This window comes from Calidris pugnax, unplaced genomic scaffold (genome assembly GCF_001431845.1).
Source record: "Calidris pugnax isolate Ruff unplaced genomic scaffold, ASM143184v1 scaffold19, whole genome shotgun sequence".
Taxonomy (NCBI): Eukaryota; Metazoa; Chordata; class Aves; order Charadriiformes; family Scolopacidae; genus Calidris; species Calidris pugnax.
The window spans coordinates 1,704,345-1,722,636 of record NW_015090775.1 but is presented as its reverse complement, the minus strand read 5'-3'; the positions used below and the strand labels follow the sequence as shown (position 1 = coordinate 1,722,636).

General features: G+C 39.2%; 1 protein-coding gene across 2 annotated transcripts in view; it reads right to left on the bottom strand.

The window, feature by feature from the left end:
- PIP4K2A (phosphatidylinositol-5-phosphate 4-kinase, type II, alpha) overlaps positions 1-17,364 on the bottom strand; it is a 53,441-nt gene extending 36,077 nt beyond the window's left edge. Inside the window, exons 1-3 of one of the 2 annotated variants that reach the window (XM_014946565.1) lie at positions 17,347-17,364; positions 11,646-11,743; positions 10,465-10,561 (exon numbers count right to left, since the gene is read on the bottom strand). In XM_014946565.1, the coding sequence (XP_014802051.1) occupies positions 10,465-10,561; positions 11,646-11,710 (162 nt within the window). In that variant the 5' untranslated portion in view covers positions 11,711-11,743; positions 17,347-17,364. Of the gene's footprint in view, positions 1-10,464; positions 10,562-11,645; positions 11,744-17,346 lie in introns of those variants that run through there. The other variant, XM_014946573.1, reaches the window with a different exon arrangement.
- Between the last annotated feature and the right edge of the window lie 928 nt (positions 17,365-18,292).

Here is an 18,292-nt window from a genome sequence, read left to right as displayed (position 1 = left end):
GCCGCTACTCACTGCAGCTCTCCCGCTCCGAGCGTGCGTGTTCTGCCAATTCCCCACTCACTTCTCATTTGTGAAGTTTTAATCTTGTGCCTGCTGCTTTTTTTGGTCTCAGGAGAAAGAAAAGGTTTTGTACTTTTAAAGTGTGAATACTTTTACGAGGTCATTTAAAGACTACGCTAAATTACTCGCGTAATTACTTACACAACCGAAGACACATTTAACATGCCAAGCCCAAAGACACCTCTACTAGATAAATTTCTCTTTCACGTACCTCCCCCTCTCTCCCAAATAGTTTCCCTCTGAGAAATCACTGGCTGGAAGTCTCACTGCCCTTATATAAATCAATATAAAAAATATCACCTATATTGCACTGAGTAGCAGGCAACCAGAAATACTCATCTGGTCGTCAGTGCTGAGAGGCTACAAATCACAAAGAATTTGTCCCATACCACAGAATTAATTTCTGATAAAATGAGAAAAATATAGCTTTAAATATAAATGGGTAAAAGCTACACCACTTCCTAGCATTTCATTTCCCAAAGAGTTCTTGCTAGAAAAAGCACACCCAAATTACATGTCATCATTTCACCCAAGAACAGCCTAATCTTTAGTAGATTAACTGACAGGTTATTTAGTTTTACTATAGACCCCCTATCTTCCCTCTGCATCTCTTTCCCAAACTCTCAGCAATCTGTGCAGTTTTATTTGCTGCAGTTTTATTTGCTACAGTAAAATATATATTAGGTAAGGAATAAGGTTTTTTCCATAGGTGCTCTCAGGATCTCATCCACAATTCTTTAAAGTTCACAGGAGCGTTTCTAGACCGTTCAACAGAATGTCATAAACTAGAATCCAACACAACTTCTACCCATCAGAATTGAAATGGCTTCTACCCATCAGAAGCCATTTCAATTCACCCAGCCATTCCCAAAATGAACTCCAATCTTTGCTTTTGCTCAAGGTACAACTTCCAGAAAGGTACCCTTGATTTTTCCAACTTCAAAAGATCAAGATTCACTGCTGTAGTTTTTCTACTATTTAGTAATTTGCATTACTGAAAAGGTGAGTCTAACTTCAAATTTTAATTCTTTCCTTTTCCAGTCATTCTTACGTATTCTTTCTCAAAGAATCTAGTATTTTTCTGCAAGGATACTCACATACTACTTACTTTTCAATTCTAACTTTTGCAAGTGCAGCAGGTCAAACTGCCACTCCCACCACACGGCATTCTCTATGTCCTTAAATTCCTTTGATGCCATTTTTCTGTATTTTTTCTATATCCAAACTTTCGACTTCCTTTTTTAAGATGACTAGCACCAAAACTATATATAGTATTAGCTTCAGGTATAAAATAAACAGTTGTCAAAAAAAGTTAGAGTTCTTTCTGGTCTTATTTTATACCTTCCAATTTATCCACCCAAGGGTGCAGTTACTCCTAGTCAGGAGCTCACAATAGTGCTAAATTCTTGTCCTCTTTGACCTCTTGTTCCTTCTTAGAGCTACTACCTCCCCAAATGCAGCCTTCCCTGCTCTGTAGTTCTACACTCCTTTTCATCCATATAACTATTTATTATTCATACAGACCGTATTAAAAGGCATCTCATTTGGACAGGCTCAGAATGCCAGGTGATCAAAGCGGTTTTTGTACAAAATCCTTGTCTTTATCCCACTTTGCCATTTGGATAGATTTTGCATCTTCTGCAAGTTTTCACTACATGAAATGTCAATTGCTCATTGAAAATTAAATTTTGATTGTTGTCATTTAATCATCTATTATTTAAATAATTATTTTTTCTAATAAGGCCCCACAATAATTGGCATTTTAGAAATCAAAGTCACAAAGTATCAAGCCAAATACTTTGTAAGAGGCATCCTCAAGAGTCCTTAGAAGCCAGCTAAAACACCTCTTAATGCTTTATCCTTTGGAAGTCTACTTTTACCTTGCATATTGGTCAAAAAAAGATAACAGCCTATTATAATTAACACTAATGATATTATTGATAATACTAGTTATGCCAACACCAGATACCAAAAAAAGTAAACTGATTTCTGAAGAGACTCTGGTTGTTTCTAAGAGCAACAAGTTGTTTGGAGCTATTTTCTCCAACTGAAACCATTTTTGTGAGAAAACACACGGAGAAGAGCCACTAAAGTACAGGAAAAGCTTGTTTCCCCCCGCCCCCCTCCATAATTGCAAGCTATATTTATAACTGGCAAAGTATTGCCCTCGTCTTCAAAGACAAACTGCTGGTGAGGCTCTTCCTCCTCTGCCCACTTTGCTTAAAATGTTCACAGCACGGATATTTATCTCCACGGTGGGAGGCCAAGGATTAGCCACAGCCTCCAAGAGGGTGGAGAGATTTAAAGGTCAATTTAATTAGTTCATTCTAATCTCTTGCACATCCAACGTAAATGTCATTGTTTTCTAACTGCTACTTTAGCAGACAAGATTGTATTTTAGAAACTTTGAACATATGAACTATGTGCTGGATGTAATACAAATACTTCATGTAACTAATCTAAAAAGGGAGCCTAATAAAAATTGTCATTGAGTCAGAGCTTTTCCTAAAAAAGAGAAAAAGGGCAATAGGAAAATTCTGGTGATAAAGCACGGAGAACTTTAGAAGAACAGTAATCTTTCAAACTGACTGGCTTAACAGCTTCTCATTGATTTAAATCTTTCCCATTTTGCGATGTCGGGACAAAGGCAAGCAACGGTTTCTGGTGCTGTGATCTCATCTGAAAGTCGTGGAACACTAAAACGAGCTTCACAAGCCCAGTGTGAAGACAAATCAGATCACATCCCAGGCTATGTAAGAGTGCCTCTGGGCAAGCTTTGCATGACCGAATAGGCAAAAACAAGTGCACAGATGATGCTCTGTGATGACTGAAATCATAGGTCAGTGGAAAAGCCTGGCAGTGGTTCACTGCTGTTAGAGAATTACACACAGCCTGGCTGTTCTTCTGTCACAGCAGCTACAGCAGTGCTGGCCCATGCACAGCTTCTCCTGAAGATAAGCTTGCAGCTCCCCCCAACCTTTTTTTCTTGTTACAAAACCTCAGGAATGACAGATATGGATGAATTAGACCTGGATTACAGATTTAGAAGCGTATCGGAGAGACATACAAGTGGACACAGATGCTCCAAGATTTTTTGCTGTAATTTGAAACAAACAGCCCACTTCTGGGATGGTGTTCAGGACAGTGTTTCACCAGTGATTTCTAGAAAGAAAAGGCAATGGGCTAGTATTTTAATGTCAAACAGAAGTACCAAACCCAGAGATGTCTGGTTTTGTCATATGGGGTTTACTTTGTATGCTGGTACGATGCATTCTACCACTGCCATTGAGCAGGTTCATGTCTTTCATGTCACTAATGAGAAAACATGATCAGAAGACACTGATCTCTGACACCAACACGTGTTTAAGAGGTTTGTCATACCTCACAAATGCTACAAGCACATTCAATGGTATGACATCTGCTTGCCTTTGGCAGCTGTATGGACAACACTGCGTGATGACTTCACAGAATTGTCAGAGTTGGAAGGGACCTCTAGGGATCATCTAGCCCAACTCCCCTGCCAAAGCAGGGTTGCCCAGAGGACATCACCCAGGATGGGATCCAGGTGGGGCTTGAAGATCTCCAGAGAAGGGGACTCCACACTCTCCCTGGGCAGCCTGTTCCAGGGCTCTGGCACCCTCACCAGAAAGAAGTTCTTCCTCACATTGGAGTGGAACTTCCCATGGTCCAGCTTGTGCCTGTTGCCCCTCGTCCTGTCACTGGGAACCACTGAAAAGAGTCCGGCTCCGTCCTCCTTCAACACACCCTTTAGGTACTTGTAAGCACTAATAAGGTCTCCCCTCAGCCTTCTCTTCTCCAGGCTAAAGAATCCCAGCTCTCTCAGCCTTTCCTCATAAGGGAGATGCTCCAATCCCTCCATCATCTTGGAGGACTCTCTCCAGCAGTTCCCTGTCTCTCTTGAACTGGGGAGCCCAGCACTGGACACAGTATTCCAGTTGTGGCCTCCCCAGTGCAGAGCAGAGGGGGAGAATGACCTTCCTCCACCCACTGGCCACACTCTTCCCTACGCAGCCCAGGATTCCATTGGCCCTCTTGGCAAACAAGGGCACACTTCTTGTCAGCTCAAAAGCAGGGCTCTCAGAAGACTTATGGTGAATGTCACAGGGCCTACAAAAGACAAAAACAGACCATCACTGGTCCTGAGGTGCACCTGTCAGAAACACAGTCCCTTCTGTGATCTTGTTAAGATGTGGATGTACACACTCTGAACACCTACGAACATTTATGAGAAAGTTGTGTTCAGAAAGTGATTACACTGCAGTGAAAGACATAAAAAAAAGAAAGGTGAAACACCAACTTTTCCATTTTTGCACTGAGCTATCCTTCTAGGAGAAAGGTTATGGGGTCCTTGACTTGTTTGAATGAGAGTTTAATGAAAAAACCATGTGATTCTTTCCTAAATCAAGTTATCCTACTGAGACTGTAGGTCTGGATTCGGAGCTGATGGCTTAAGGCATGCACTTGCTTTGGAAAGAGTGAGAGCTCTTTTTCTGGGACCTTCTCCCCCTTCAGCCCTGCAAAGCTTGGCTCGATGCCTCACTTCCAATGGCTGTCTCCGTGAGAGCTCAGGGAGCACCTATCAGCTCATTGCTTTGACCTTGCCAGCACATGCTAAATTACTTTCTTCTAGTTTGAGTACCCAGTGGTGAACGACACTTAGTTTAGGGAAGGAACTGCTGAAAGAAAGGCAAACTAAATGTTTTCTCTAGGGAAGACTAAGAGAAACTGGAGGTTAAAATTTCTTTTGCCATACATACTAAGGTTAAGTCCCACAGCCACTAAATTCTTATTTGGGCTCACACTTAAGGCACCAAATCCTAGAACATAGTATTCAGATTGCAAGCTTCATTTTTTACATGCTGTAAAGACCACAAATGCCAGAGTTTTTGTTAGTACAGCTGTCTCAAGACCTTACTCCCACTACAGCTTGTGCCCACGTCAAACAAGAAGTCAGCAGTTCTGAACATCTTGGTGCCAGTGTCCATTTGGGATCCACAAACTGTATACCCTGCTACACGCACCTCATCTGACAGAACTTTTGATGCACTGACAGATGTACCATGCTAAAATGACCAGCACAGGAATTCTATTCTCAAGACAGTTCTTGTTTCCGGGATTTTTTAATGCATTTTATTAAAGACCCAATGAAAAGATTGTGTCTTAGGAAGACGATCCCATTTCTAACATAGTTGTTGCTAAGATTTTTATTGCTGACCTTGTTGTCTCTAGTTTGATGCTAGACGTGGCTCATTCCTTCCTAAACTGAATAATTGCTAAGATTTTTATTGCTGACCTTGTTGTTTCTAGTTTGATGCTAGACACAGCTCATTCCTTCCTAAACCGATGGCCAATAAATGGAGGCATGAATTTCATTGCAGAAGCACCAGCAGGGAGCTCCGATTAACATTTGTCTGAAGAAAGATATCGTCTTGGACTGTAAAATAGTTTTTAAGATCTTAATATTATGTCTTAGGATTGGGTAAGTCACACAAAGCGAGCAAAAATATTCACAGGTTGACAAGAATTTTGGTGAAGTTTAGATACTTAAAAATAAAATGATATTAAAGGCTGACTTCTGAAAAATGAACCTAAAATTTGCCATTATTTACCTTGATACCATATTAGAGTCTGGACTACAAATCTTTCTGTATAGAAAATTGAGAGAGATATCAAAACGTAAGGAGACACCCATATCAGGAGAAGTGAAAGATACCGAGTTCATATGGTTTGTTATTACAGAAATTGCTTAAATGCAGAAATTCTCACTATTCATTTTAGATTTCAATTGTCTCTATGGAAAAATGCACATAGAGAAATAACAATCATCTCTAAATTAAAAAGAAATTCTGCTAAAAGACCATCTGCTAAAAGTTCTTTATGAATTCTTTGTCCTGTACAGAGAACCTCTACAAACTGCTCCTGCAGACAGGCGGAGTCAGATCCAAGCATGTCTCCTATTACACTGAGTACTAAAAATCTAAGGAAATTCAGCATTGTTCCCCCCCGTCCCCAGTAGAAGGCTCATTAGCTACACACTGGGACGTTGGTGCCCTCTGGTAAGAGCAATTCTATTTTATTGGGCAAGAACCCAGTCTCCCTCTTTTGCCTAGCAGAATCCAGATGTGGGATTCAGCCGTAACTTTAAGCAAGAACAGATGTGCTGGAGCACAGTAAAGTAAGTTTCCCTTTCCAGAGCAACAGCAGTACAAGCATTTGTAACTGTAGTAGATCCTATTTTTCTAGAGTTTGTTGGGGGTATTAAGATAGCTGCTTGCCTGCTAATCCCGCATAATTTTGCGGTTTACAGAAGCTATTCCTGCAGTTCTTCTGACAGAATTATACTCTTGGATGTTGTAAGATAAGAAATTATGGCAACCAAGTTGAAAAGAAACTCCAAAGTTACCAGAGCTAACCCATGTACTTTGGAAAAAAAGAGGCCTTTCTGTAGAATAACATTTGCAAAACCAATATCTAAAGCTATGGGGGAATGCAGAAACTGAAAATTAGTTTAGCACTGTAGCGAGGGATTTACTTTACTACGTCTGTTCTCTAATCCCCTCTTTTTTCTTTTCCGCTAGGAACTCTCAAGTATTTCCTTGTCAATGTTAGGAGGATCTTAAAGAGTTATGGATTCTTTTTCAATGCACTGTATTTCCTTGTCAATGTTAGGAGGATCTTACAGAGTTACTGATTCTTTTTCAATGAAATAGAAGATACTAAAAAAAACACAAGATCAAGATAATTTACCCTAGCAAGGCAAAAATTGTCATTATTTAATGCTGTGGCTTGTGGAATTAATGCTGTGGCTTGCGGAATTACTGTCACACTTTAAAAAATTATCTTCAATCTGAGATCCATATGTACGTACTTGTAACATCCAACAACACAAAACATAATAAATCTCTTTCCCTTTGATAATTTATAATCTATATAAGTGTTTTTTCCATTATTCAAATGTAATTTTGATTCACACTCACTAATGATCACCCATGTTCCCCTTTCTAAGAAAAAACAGCCAGACCATTTTTTAATTTGATGCAATAAATATCTTGCTGATACACGATCACCAAGAAGGAAGATTGGGGTCTAATAAAATATTTTTTTAACATAAGAACAAAGCTTCTCAACTTGGATTGTAGACTGAAATTGTTATAACATGTTTCTACAGGTAACTTTTGAATAAAACTCAAGGTTTAACTAACTTCATACTGTATTTTCCACTTGCTGTCCATAATACAGAATGAATCACCAAAAAACCCCACTCAGTATTAGCAAACACACATGTATCTCCAGGAAACTTTAATTCTAGTTCAGTACTAATCAAAATGTCTCTCAGAGATGCCCAACCAGCTACGAAAGTCAGACAGATGTAGGACAGATTACCAAAGAGACCTCAAAAAAAGGAGTTGGCTTTCTTCACATGAAGGGAGGAAGTTCATTATAGGAATCATAATTGCCATTACTAGAAACGGCTTCCTGTAAGACATAAGCCATATATAGCCTAAGGAATTCCCCTGGCTCTGAAGTCAGAGTGCTTGTAGGAAAATACCTGTACTTTATGAGATTTAAATCTCTCTTCAAGGATAAGAGCAGATCTTTGTAAAAGAAGATCCCTGTATTAACCATTCCATAGATGAACTAAGCCGATATGTTAAGGAGTCCACAAAAGTACTGTACAAAGTGAGTAACACAATGTCAAGAATTAAAATTAGTATAGCCCATTAACTGCAGTGTACACTACCAACTTCTTTCATGAGGTAGGGTGTTTTTAGTCTTTCCTTATGTGTAAGGACTATCTGCTCTCTGGAGCAACTCATCAAGGATATCTGCAGAACATTCTGAAAGCAAAAGCATTTAAAATGAATGTTCTTCCTGATTTAAACTGATGTGTCTGACTAATGAACAAGGTAATTTGGTTTATTTATCTCAACCAATCCTATCTAGCTCAATAATGGGAATGACATTGTTCGCAATTGATTAGGACTCCCTTTCTGAAAATCATTATATAAGAAAAACTATCCAGAGAAAGTTATTTGCTATCACTTCCATAAGCTTTCCCTCAGTTCAATACCGCACAGGCTTTTTGCAATTTAAGTTTGGCTTTAAGACAATAATTTTAACCAATATTCATTGGAATAATTTCCTTGAAGACAAAGATTATCTGAAAAGAAAGTATATGCAGTGAGTCTCCCTCTGTCAAATTAGACAGTCTTTTTAAAATCCCAGAGAATGTAACATTAACATGAAAGCAACTTCCACTTTTAATAGGGATAATCCCTATCTTACACATGGGGTGACTTGAATTTTCATTTATGTGTATTTCTGTAAAAATAATTTAATTTTAAAAGTGTATTCAAAACACATTACTACTTTGAGGATTTTTTTTTTTTACAGTTTTTATCAGAATAGTCCAGTAAGAACTCATTAATAAACCCAAAGAGCAGTACAACCTAGTTACAACAGGAATTTCTGTTGCAGAGCAGTGGTGGAGATGGAAACATTTCACAGTTCTGTGGAATGAAGCATTTTTGATTATGCTAAGTTTGCCACTTTTAACTAATGACAGCATCTTTCCTTCTAATATATTCACTGAAATAAAACTTTGATCACCCCACCTTCTAAAAGACATCAAGCATGAGCTGACACCGTAATTTTAAGTTTAAGGAACTATCACATGTCCTTCCTCTTTGACACACTGATCCTTCTCCTTTGTAAAGAACAAGGAAATCTTCATATAAAGGGATCAAATAACTTCCCAAACAATAGGATCCTCTTTGGTCCATCAGGAAAATTGAACCAGGAATGCAATTTGATACAACTGTTCTAGCTGTTGGCCTGAGTCTTGGTGTCTTTCCTCTTAAACAACTCCCCGGTAAACAGGATAATGAAAAATCATGCCATAGGATCATGGCATCTTTACTCAGAGAAACCAACCCAACCCTCTTCTCCACCTACTGGCAAAATGTCTTACCGAAGTTACAGTGATGTATATCGTGGTGGAGCCACCATCCCTGGCTGTGTTTAAGGGCCGTTTAGATGCAGTGCTAAGGGACATGGTGTAGGGGAGGACTTTGTAGAGTAGGGTAGATGGTTGGACTCAATGATCCCAAGGGTCTCTTCCAACCTGAATGATTCTATGATTCTAATCTCCACCTATGTTCCTGCAAGCATGTTTTAACCCATCTCTGCATTTTTAACACATTGCTTGCTGTTGAAAAGGGGAGAACTGGTAAAGGGGATGGCTGAAGGACTTGGATGTAGATTTTGGCTGCAGTACTCACTCTGCTCTCTGTAGCGAGAATGGGAGGGTTACGACAAATGCATTTTGCACAATTTGTTTAGCTACTTGAAATGGTTTATTAAATAACTTCTCCTAACACATCCCAGCGACAGGTTACAAATACAATTGCAGCCCACATCTAAATAGTTTAAAAGAGCACGACAGGAAGCGGCGCTGGGTTGTAGAGCAAGGCTCTGAAGAAGACAGGACATCTTGCAGAAGGAACGGTCCCTTGTGCCTGAAACAGGGTGCGTCAGGAGCAGTGAGTGGAAAAGGGGACGTCAGTGAGCACTGACGAGTCAGACTGCAGCAGAGTTCAAGAACTTCCTTTTGCACAGACAGAAAGAAGCTTTGACTGCAAAGGAACACCCCTGCCAAACCGAAGGCAATTTCTTGTTTTGCTGTATCTGCTCTATGTAAAGTATTTGTTTCCAGATCCTCTTAACAACGGAAATGGGGACATAATGAAGCAGCACGAAGCTGGCAGGCCACAGGTCACTCTTTTCTAAACAAAAAGAGCACGGAGAAAGAGGAGAAAAAAAAAAAAAAAAAAAGGTCACCGACATCTCTGACCTGCATCTCCTGTTCTTGGACAGAAAGGGGACCTCATTGTAGAGACAGCTCAAAGACAAGGAAAAAAAGGAAAAAAAAAAAAAAAAAAAAAGGCTGTGGTCGTTTCAGAAACCACATCTCACATAGACACACCACTGAAGCAACTGTTATCTAAGGGACTCAGCTGAATATAGCATCTCTTGTCAGCAGCGTCCAGACATTATTTTTCCTCATCCCTCATTGCAAGAGGCATAACCCCCCAGTTTTAATAATACGGCGTATGACTGGGAGGTACTCTCACAGGAAACAAGGAGGACTAAAGATAGCAGAAGGGTAGGAACCAGAAGGCAGTGAGGGCAGGCAAAGAGGTGAAATAGAAACATTCTACTTGCAGGTGGGGGGAAGGAGTAGAAAAAATGTCTTCTTTTTCTCCAACTTTCATAAAATAACTTGTATCTCAGCACATTGGCCTGCTTTTTCACAAATGCAGCATTAATAGCCTTTAAAATCTGTATATATCGCCACTTTAAGTGTTTTGAAAATGAACTTACCTGAAAATCTTGATCATCAATTCCAAACCTCTCTCTTAGATTACGGAAAACCATTGGACAATATTCCTTAAATTTGAAATGACTTGGCATGTTTTCTCTGAAAGAATATAAAATGAAATCAACTTCATTCACTTGCGTATACAACAAGTAACTCTAGAGTATTCTGTCTCTGTTCTGTTCATACAAAGCAGAAGATAAGGAGATTTACAATCTCTTTTCTGATGCTTTATTTTTTCCAATGAGATTTGATCTTGCCCTGTTTTTTTTTTTTTTTACAATGTTTAATAAATTTATACATATTTGTCTCTAACAAAGTACAACATAACTAGACGAAATAAACATGAACTATATTTTGCTAACTTTGCAACCTGGTCTCAAAAGCAAAAAAGGATGTTTTCCCATTGCCCTAAAATTACTTCAAAGGTGAAACCTTAGATTGGATTACACAAGAATTACTATACCATCTGTGACACCAGAAAGTATCGACAGTGCCATAGCTTCAAGAAAAATGGACTCATTCAGTACAGGGCTAATTTTAATATTCTAGTGTTAATTTCAGACTTAAAAGTGAGAAAAGTTATTTTGACCTCTGCCATAGAACAGATGATCCAAATCAGCAGAATTTTTCCTTTTTCCAAATATATGGCTGGATAAAATACAGGTTACACACAAACCAGCGTTAATAGTTTTGTATGTCTGTACATACTGTTCATGGACCATTTTATTTTTAAGAGACATAGATATTACAAGAAATGATCTTATGATTGGTATGATTTCCTGTTATAGATTATAAAAAGCTGAATATTACTCAGCTTTGATATATGCTTAAAATTCTTATTCTTCTTCAAATATTTAATTTCATAAAAAGTACATGCACATGAATTTATGTTTTCAGAAATACGCAAATAAATGCTTATACCAACTATAAATACCAAGAAAGAATCACCTTCAATATGTAAGATACTCATAAGGCAATAATAAACCATATGGAGGAAAAAAATACTACCCAGCAGCCCCTGCTGTTGCTTTTCAGAACAGCACAGATGGTTACATTTATCGCAGGATTAAGTTAATCATCAAAACTTCAGTCCCATCAACTGAAAAATAACAGAGTTTGTGGTACTTCATAAAAATATCACTGCCACTACCCACTTCTACAAAGAATTGTTGCTTGTACTTACTTGTTGAAAAGGTGATTGTCCACCTTTATCTTTGAATATGCTTTGAAATCATCTGGCATCAACATAACAGGGATTTGAACATGGCTCAGTTCATTGATCTAGAGAAAACAGAATATATTTAGTTGCTGATGTCTTTGCAAAGATGCTGCGCTTGTCTTAATTATGAAAATGTTATTCACTCTCCTGTTCCTTATGTCAATGTCCTGGGAGCAAATGTAAGTAAAAGAAGAATTCACAAGATTTATTCTTTCCAGATTAAATGCAATCACAAGATAAGACACTTTGGAAAAGAACAGACAGCATTCCGTATTTATACTAGTTTCAGAAAAAAACGCGCTTCAAAGCACACCTGGAGTGTACTTTTTATGGAAGGTCAATGAGGATGCCAGCAAAATGGTCTTTAATCCCAACACACTGTTCTTATTTCGTCAACCGAGCCACACTCTCCAAAGAGAACTCAAATTCTATATATCAAACAACCATCTACCTTTGCAGCTTACAAGCTACTCTTACGTGTCTGTATAGTGAAAATAAAATGAAACTTTGCTTCCATGCTCAACAAGCAGAAGTTTGTTTCTTCCAATAGTGCAGACCACAACTGTGTTTTTTAAGTCACAGCATTCAGACTTTTTTTTTTTTGATTGTTCAAGTCGGACTAATTATTTAAATAGCTAAATTTTTGCTCAGAAATAGGTGCAGAAGTAAGCTCTAAGGTTGTCCTTATTTTGTTATATTTCTGGGGACCACCTACTCTTTCTGGTTTTGAAATAAGTATTGTCAGTCTTCTCAAGATTAGAATTGTTCATATATATTTGAAACCCACTTCTGGCCACATCTTTACGCTAAAAACGTAGACAACTTTACTGTTAGCTGCTTTGTAGGCATGTTTTTATTATCGCATGTATTAATCTACTCTTGCTTCAGTAAATTTTAACTAAAACATAAGAGAGAATTGTGAGTTTGCGACGGTGCTTTCAAACCACAAATGAGATATCCATTACAAGGACAGTCACCAAATACCCATGACATACATTTTACCTATGTTCTTATGGTGCTCTACACCCCGCTCATGCTCATCTCCATTTACCTGGTCAGATATTTTTGCTCATGCAGAGCGCATTTCGCTTCAGCACCTTTCTACAAGGCTTAGGGGAAAACCCATCCTACATGGGTCCACTGGGGGTGGACACAGCAATGCAGGGGTGCTCCTCTGCTCGTAGCACTGCTTATCCAACACCATTTTTCCAACTAGGAAGCTGTTAGTTGCCTGTAAATGCTATCCTGCTGAAGAGAGGCTTTTGGAGAAACCTTCACTGAAGCAGCTATAGGTTATAAACATTGGAGGGAAAAAAAATGCACTCACTGCAAGTATGACCTCTTGCAGAATTCAAGTTAAACATAAAAAAACAGTGAGGAGCTTTATTAGTTACTAAACCGAGGAAAGCAACCAAGGCAAGGAGGCAGGTCCAGTGGCCTCACCACTTTTCAGTACTTTCAAACCCCAGTAATGTTCCCCATCATGTCTCATTTTCATTATTCAGATTCCTGCAGCCCAGATGCAACTGGCAAAATATATTGAATTAACTTCACAGAACGCTTCTTTGGAAAGCCCTGAAAAGCTCTAGATAGGGGCACTGCAGTTATATAGCAGAGTGGAGAAAGCAAACTGAAAGATGTTTGGGACGGGCTGAAGGTGTATTGCTCCTTGGAGCTGGAGGGAGAACACTCTTTCCTCCTTCCAAAGGGAGAGAAAGAAAAAACTCCAGTAAAATTTTGAAAACACAGCTGTACAAACCCAATAAATCACGCTGACACCTCATTAAATACAACATAAAATTACAAAACATTGATCGAAAATCACTACATCTAACATACGTGCTCTTTAATAGAGTTGGTATCGTTGTACATCAGTCTCACCCTCAAACCACAGGGCAGGTTTGTGAGTTCTGCAGAACTAGTCTAGCTGTTGTACAAATAAAACTAGAGACAAATAGATATATTACGCAGCGATATGAAACTTTAGATTTGCTTATACGGAATTACCTACCCTCTCAGACTGCCAGACTGCACAACAAATTCCACGCCTAAAAGAGGGATAGAAGCATTTCCACCCATATGCATTTCCACCCAAGACAAAAGTAATCCCAAGAATATCTTCCATTGAATACTAGCAATAATGCTGAATTCACACATCTTCAAATGACCCATCTACAATTTGCAAGTTTGCTTGAAAATTTGGATTTTAGATTATTAAAATTGCATTGACCAAATTTTCACATGCATTCATTTTCTTAATTTACTGATATAAAGTTTCCCTGAACACACCTATGGAATTACTTTCATGCTATGAATATTTAAATTTGTGCTATAATTGCACAGTTTTAATTGTGCCTGTAGGCCTTACAAGTGTCATCTGCATAGCACAATAATATAGCCAAATGGACTCATATTTGCATACTTTAGAGATTCTTTTATTCTAAACAAAAATTCCAAAATAATTCTCCCAGGAAGTTCCCTACAGGATGTGAATATACACTCACACACATTCCCCACCTCAATTCAGGCAAAAAATGCAGGCTAACAGAAGGTTTTTGACTTGGGATTTCTTTTTTTAGGGGGGTGGGGTGATAGAGGGGAGAGTTGGGCGTTTTTTTGGGTGGATATGGGTTTGAGATTCATTCAAATCTGAGGTATGTAAAAGCAATGTCTCTAGTATTTTAGCAAATTCCTCTCTAGCAGGAGGCGGGGGGGCGGGAAAAGCAGGTGATAAACACACAGGAGAAATGACCTTTGGTATGGCACACCAGCTGAGTAATGGCATGTCCCAGCAGCACAGGCCATTAATTAATTTAAACCTTTCAAGTATAAGGTCTGGTTCTTTGTGCAATAGTACATTTTAAGGATAGATTTGATGAGGCCAGATTGGAAAGTGCACACAAGACAGAAAGGAATACCCATGTCATTAGATCTGGGTGGAAACTGGAACCACATTGCAGGGGGAAGGGAGAAGAAACAATATCCAAAACTCCCCCACAAACAGCTCTTGAAAAGCTAAAAGAAAAGAGAAAGGTCAGAGGGATCAATTCTCCACTTTGCCATCACCATGTAAAGAAACAGTCACATCTGAAAGACACTAAATATGAAACACAAAGAAGACATTTTGAGCCTTCCCACTCAGATGAAAATTTTGCTTCTTTTTCTCTGTGTTTGAAAGTCAAGCATGACACAAAATGTTAAGATGCATGTGATAACACTTGGCAAAGGTATGTGCATCTTTTCATGTCACCAGTTAAATACAGCTGGCTCCCTTAGCAATAGGAAATGAAATGCGACTGTGAGGATGAAAGTTCAGTATTCCCAATTACAACTGAATCTGCGTTACAATAGCTATAATAATTATGTAAGAAATAAGAAATACCTATTTTCCTCTAAGGAGTGCTTCCTAATATAAGAAAATCATAAGCAAAAAATAATTTCCCACAAGAGATAATCATGGCGCATAAACGAAGCAGAAAAAGCTCACCGGAAAGAGGACTGACTTGTTGCTGAGGACTCAGGATCAAACATTTATTTAATTAAAATTACTTTAAGAGAATCCACATTTACAGCATCTCTACAATAAATGCATATGCATCATACTGAGAAGGTTCTTTTAGTCCTGCAACCAGCATCCATTAATTGCCCTGATTTGCTGTAGCCAATGCAAAATTTTGCTGCAGTTTGTCTGCTATTTGAAACAGACAATATTTGAGGAATTTAAATCCAATATAGAGATGGCTTAAAGTATGGATTATAAGTATGAATGACTAAGATTTTAGTTGCACAGTAATCATGCATTTATGTATAAATATCTCATGCCTATTAATAACATTTGTAAACTCATGCACACAAGATACTAGTAAGTGACCCAGAAACCTCCCTTTAAGGAATTTATTCAAATATTTTTGGTGATCATCATATAAGCCCAGGTGGTTATGTGAGATGGAGACAGCCCCCTCCCCCGACTTATGAGCTTTAAGAAAGAAAAATTTAAAAGGCCTAAAGACTGGAATTGCCCCTTTAAACTCCTGGTACAAAAAAACTGCGGCTGTAGCGACCTGCTCAGAGCTGTGGCTGGGTGAGAGGGAGAAGCAAAAGGAGGCTTTCAGGCAAAAACCCACTGATTGCGACTCATTTTGCTCCTGCAGGTTTAGGATTGAATTCACACTGTCAGGAAAACAGAGGTTGTAATTAAACTGCAAATAAGGGAATAATAAAAGCCTACTGGACATTGAATAAATAGTAAGACTCAGCTGGTAATGATTCTGAAATTAGCACACAGAGAGGTGTTCCCACAAAGCCATCTTATATTGGTGACATTTCAAATAAGCTTCTCTAATTTATATGATTTGAAATCAGGCAATGAATATATCATAAATTGTTAGGTATTATTAATGGCCCTTATTTAATTCAGATACATTCACCCTAAACACCACATTACTAGGGCACTGCATAATTAAACATTAGTTTTCATTCTGTCAGAACATAACCAGCAATAAATTGCTTATATGCAAAGCAGACAATGAGATATTTAAGCAGCATATAATAAAGGCAATTTACAGCATATATTGCACGTTTAGCTACAGGAGCCAGAACAATGATCCTCTTCTCCAACAGATACAAGCTGATGCCTATCACTGCAATGCTGCAGCACGAAACCTATGTAACACGTTACAGCTGGTATCATTCATTAAAAAAAAAAACCAACAACAAAAACCTTGTACAAAATCAAAGAAGCCATGTACATCGGTATCCAAAATTTCATCCCAAGCACATCACAAATCACATGCAGACTTAGCAATGCTTCACGGTTCCTTCATTTTGTACGTGGTTTCTTCCATTTAATATCTCAGCTTTAACATACAGCACAGATACTTTTAACTAGCGTATCGGCCAGGCAGACTGGCTGGCTGAGCCTATGGAGGGATTAGGTGTTTTCACACTGAACAGCTTGATAAAACATCTCAGTGGCAGTTATGGCTCTTGGCAGCTTCTCACGCGGGAAAATCCCTGCTCCTGATGCTGGATAAGGCTGGAGTTGCTGGAAGTGTTACAGAATCACAGAATCTTTATGGTTGGAAGGGACCTTTGAGATCATCGAGTACAACCACAAAAACCATCAAAAAACCAAAAAAAGCCCCACAGAAAAAACCCAAACAAACAAAGAAAAAAACCCCCAAATCCCCTACAAACAGACACAACCCAACAATCCCGGGCACCAGACCGTGCCCTGAAGTGCCACATCTACACGTTTCTTAAATACCTCCAGGGATGGTGACTCCACCACCTCCCTGGGCAGGCTCTTCCAGTGCCTGACCACCCTCTCAGGAAAGTAATTCTTCCTAGTATCTAATCTAAACCTCCCCTGCCCCAACTTCAGACCATTTCCTCTGCTCCTGTCATTATTCCCTTGGGAGAAGAGGCCAACCCCCACCTCTCTACACCCTCCTTTCAGGTAGTTGTAGAGGGCAATGAGGTCTCCCCTCAGCCTCCTCTTCTCCAAACTAAACATGCCCAGTTCCCTCAGCCTCTCCTCGTAGGACTTGTTCTCCAGACCCCTCCCCAGCTTGGTGGCTCTCCTCTGGACACCCTCCAGCCCCTCAATGTCCTTCTTGTAGTGAGGGGCCCAGAACTGAACCCAGCCCTTGAGGTAAGGCCTCACCAGAGCCCAGTCCAGTTACTTTCTCTTCAGCTCTGGTTGTCTCCGAATTCTCTTTCTGAACCCAAAGCCGGTGCCCAGCAGTCCCATCTGCCGAGACCAACAAGCTACAACTGGTTTCTTACTCTGAAAGGAAGTCAAGTGCATTCTTCACAAATCTGTGTATTTTTAAACACAGATTTTGGAAGAGGCGGGAGCGCAAGAGACTTTGGAAGAAAGAAATTATTGAGGCCTAAAAATAGAATTGAACTTTTAACACCACAAGCAGTTCTGGGATTTTTATGTTCATTGTTTACTTTCTGCATCTCAGTTTCTTCTTTGGCAAGGAAACTTTGCTCTGAATAGAACAAAAATTCAGACAGTACTTTTGGTTCTGACACGGAGCCACCATTTTGATAGGGCCACAGACCCCTTCAAAGGCACAGTTAATTCATTCACTGGTAGGTTAATGCTTACAAAAGCAAGCCGATTGGCTTCTAATGGATTGCTCTTACAAAACAAGTCTGGAGAATAAGAAAGCAACAGAGGAAAACTGTTGGGGGTATAAAATTTCACATTTAGGAGACTATTATCCTTCATTCTTCTGGCACCTTCTTGATAACTGAACACCCTGCAGGTCTTACCAACAGAAGCATTTTCCTGATTACTAGAGCACAATCACCTAGAAGATAAAGTTTCTTAATCTTATTCATTCTATTATCCAGTTAAAAAAAAAGCCATTTTCAAAGCTGTTCCTACTTTGCAAGGAGCAGGGGTTTAGGTTAAAGCGCGAGGGGCCGGGTGGTGACAGGCAGAGCTATGGGCAGGCGTTTACATCCTCTCCTTCCCAGATGTGGAACCCGCCGCAGCATCGCTACCGGGACAGTAAACGCCTTGTGTTGAAGTATAAACTGAAAGTGAAGTGATTATTTTACAACTCTTTGAAATCTACCTTGAAGGGTCTGAAAAG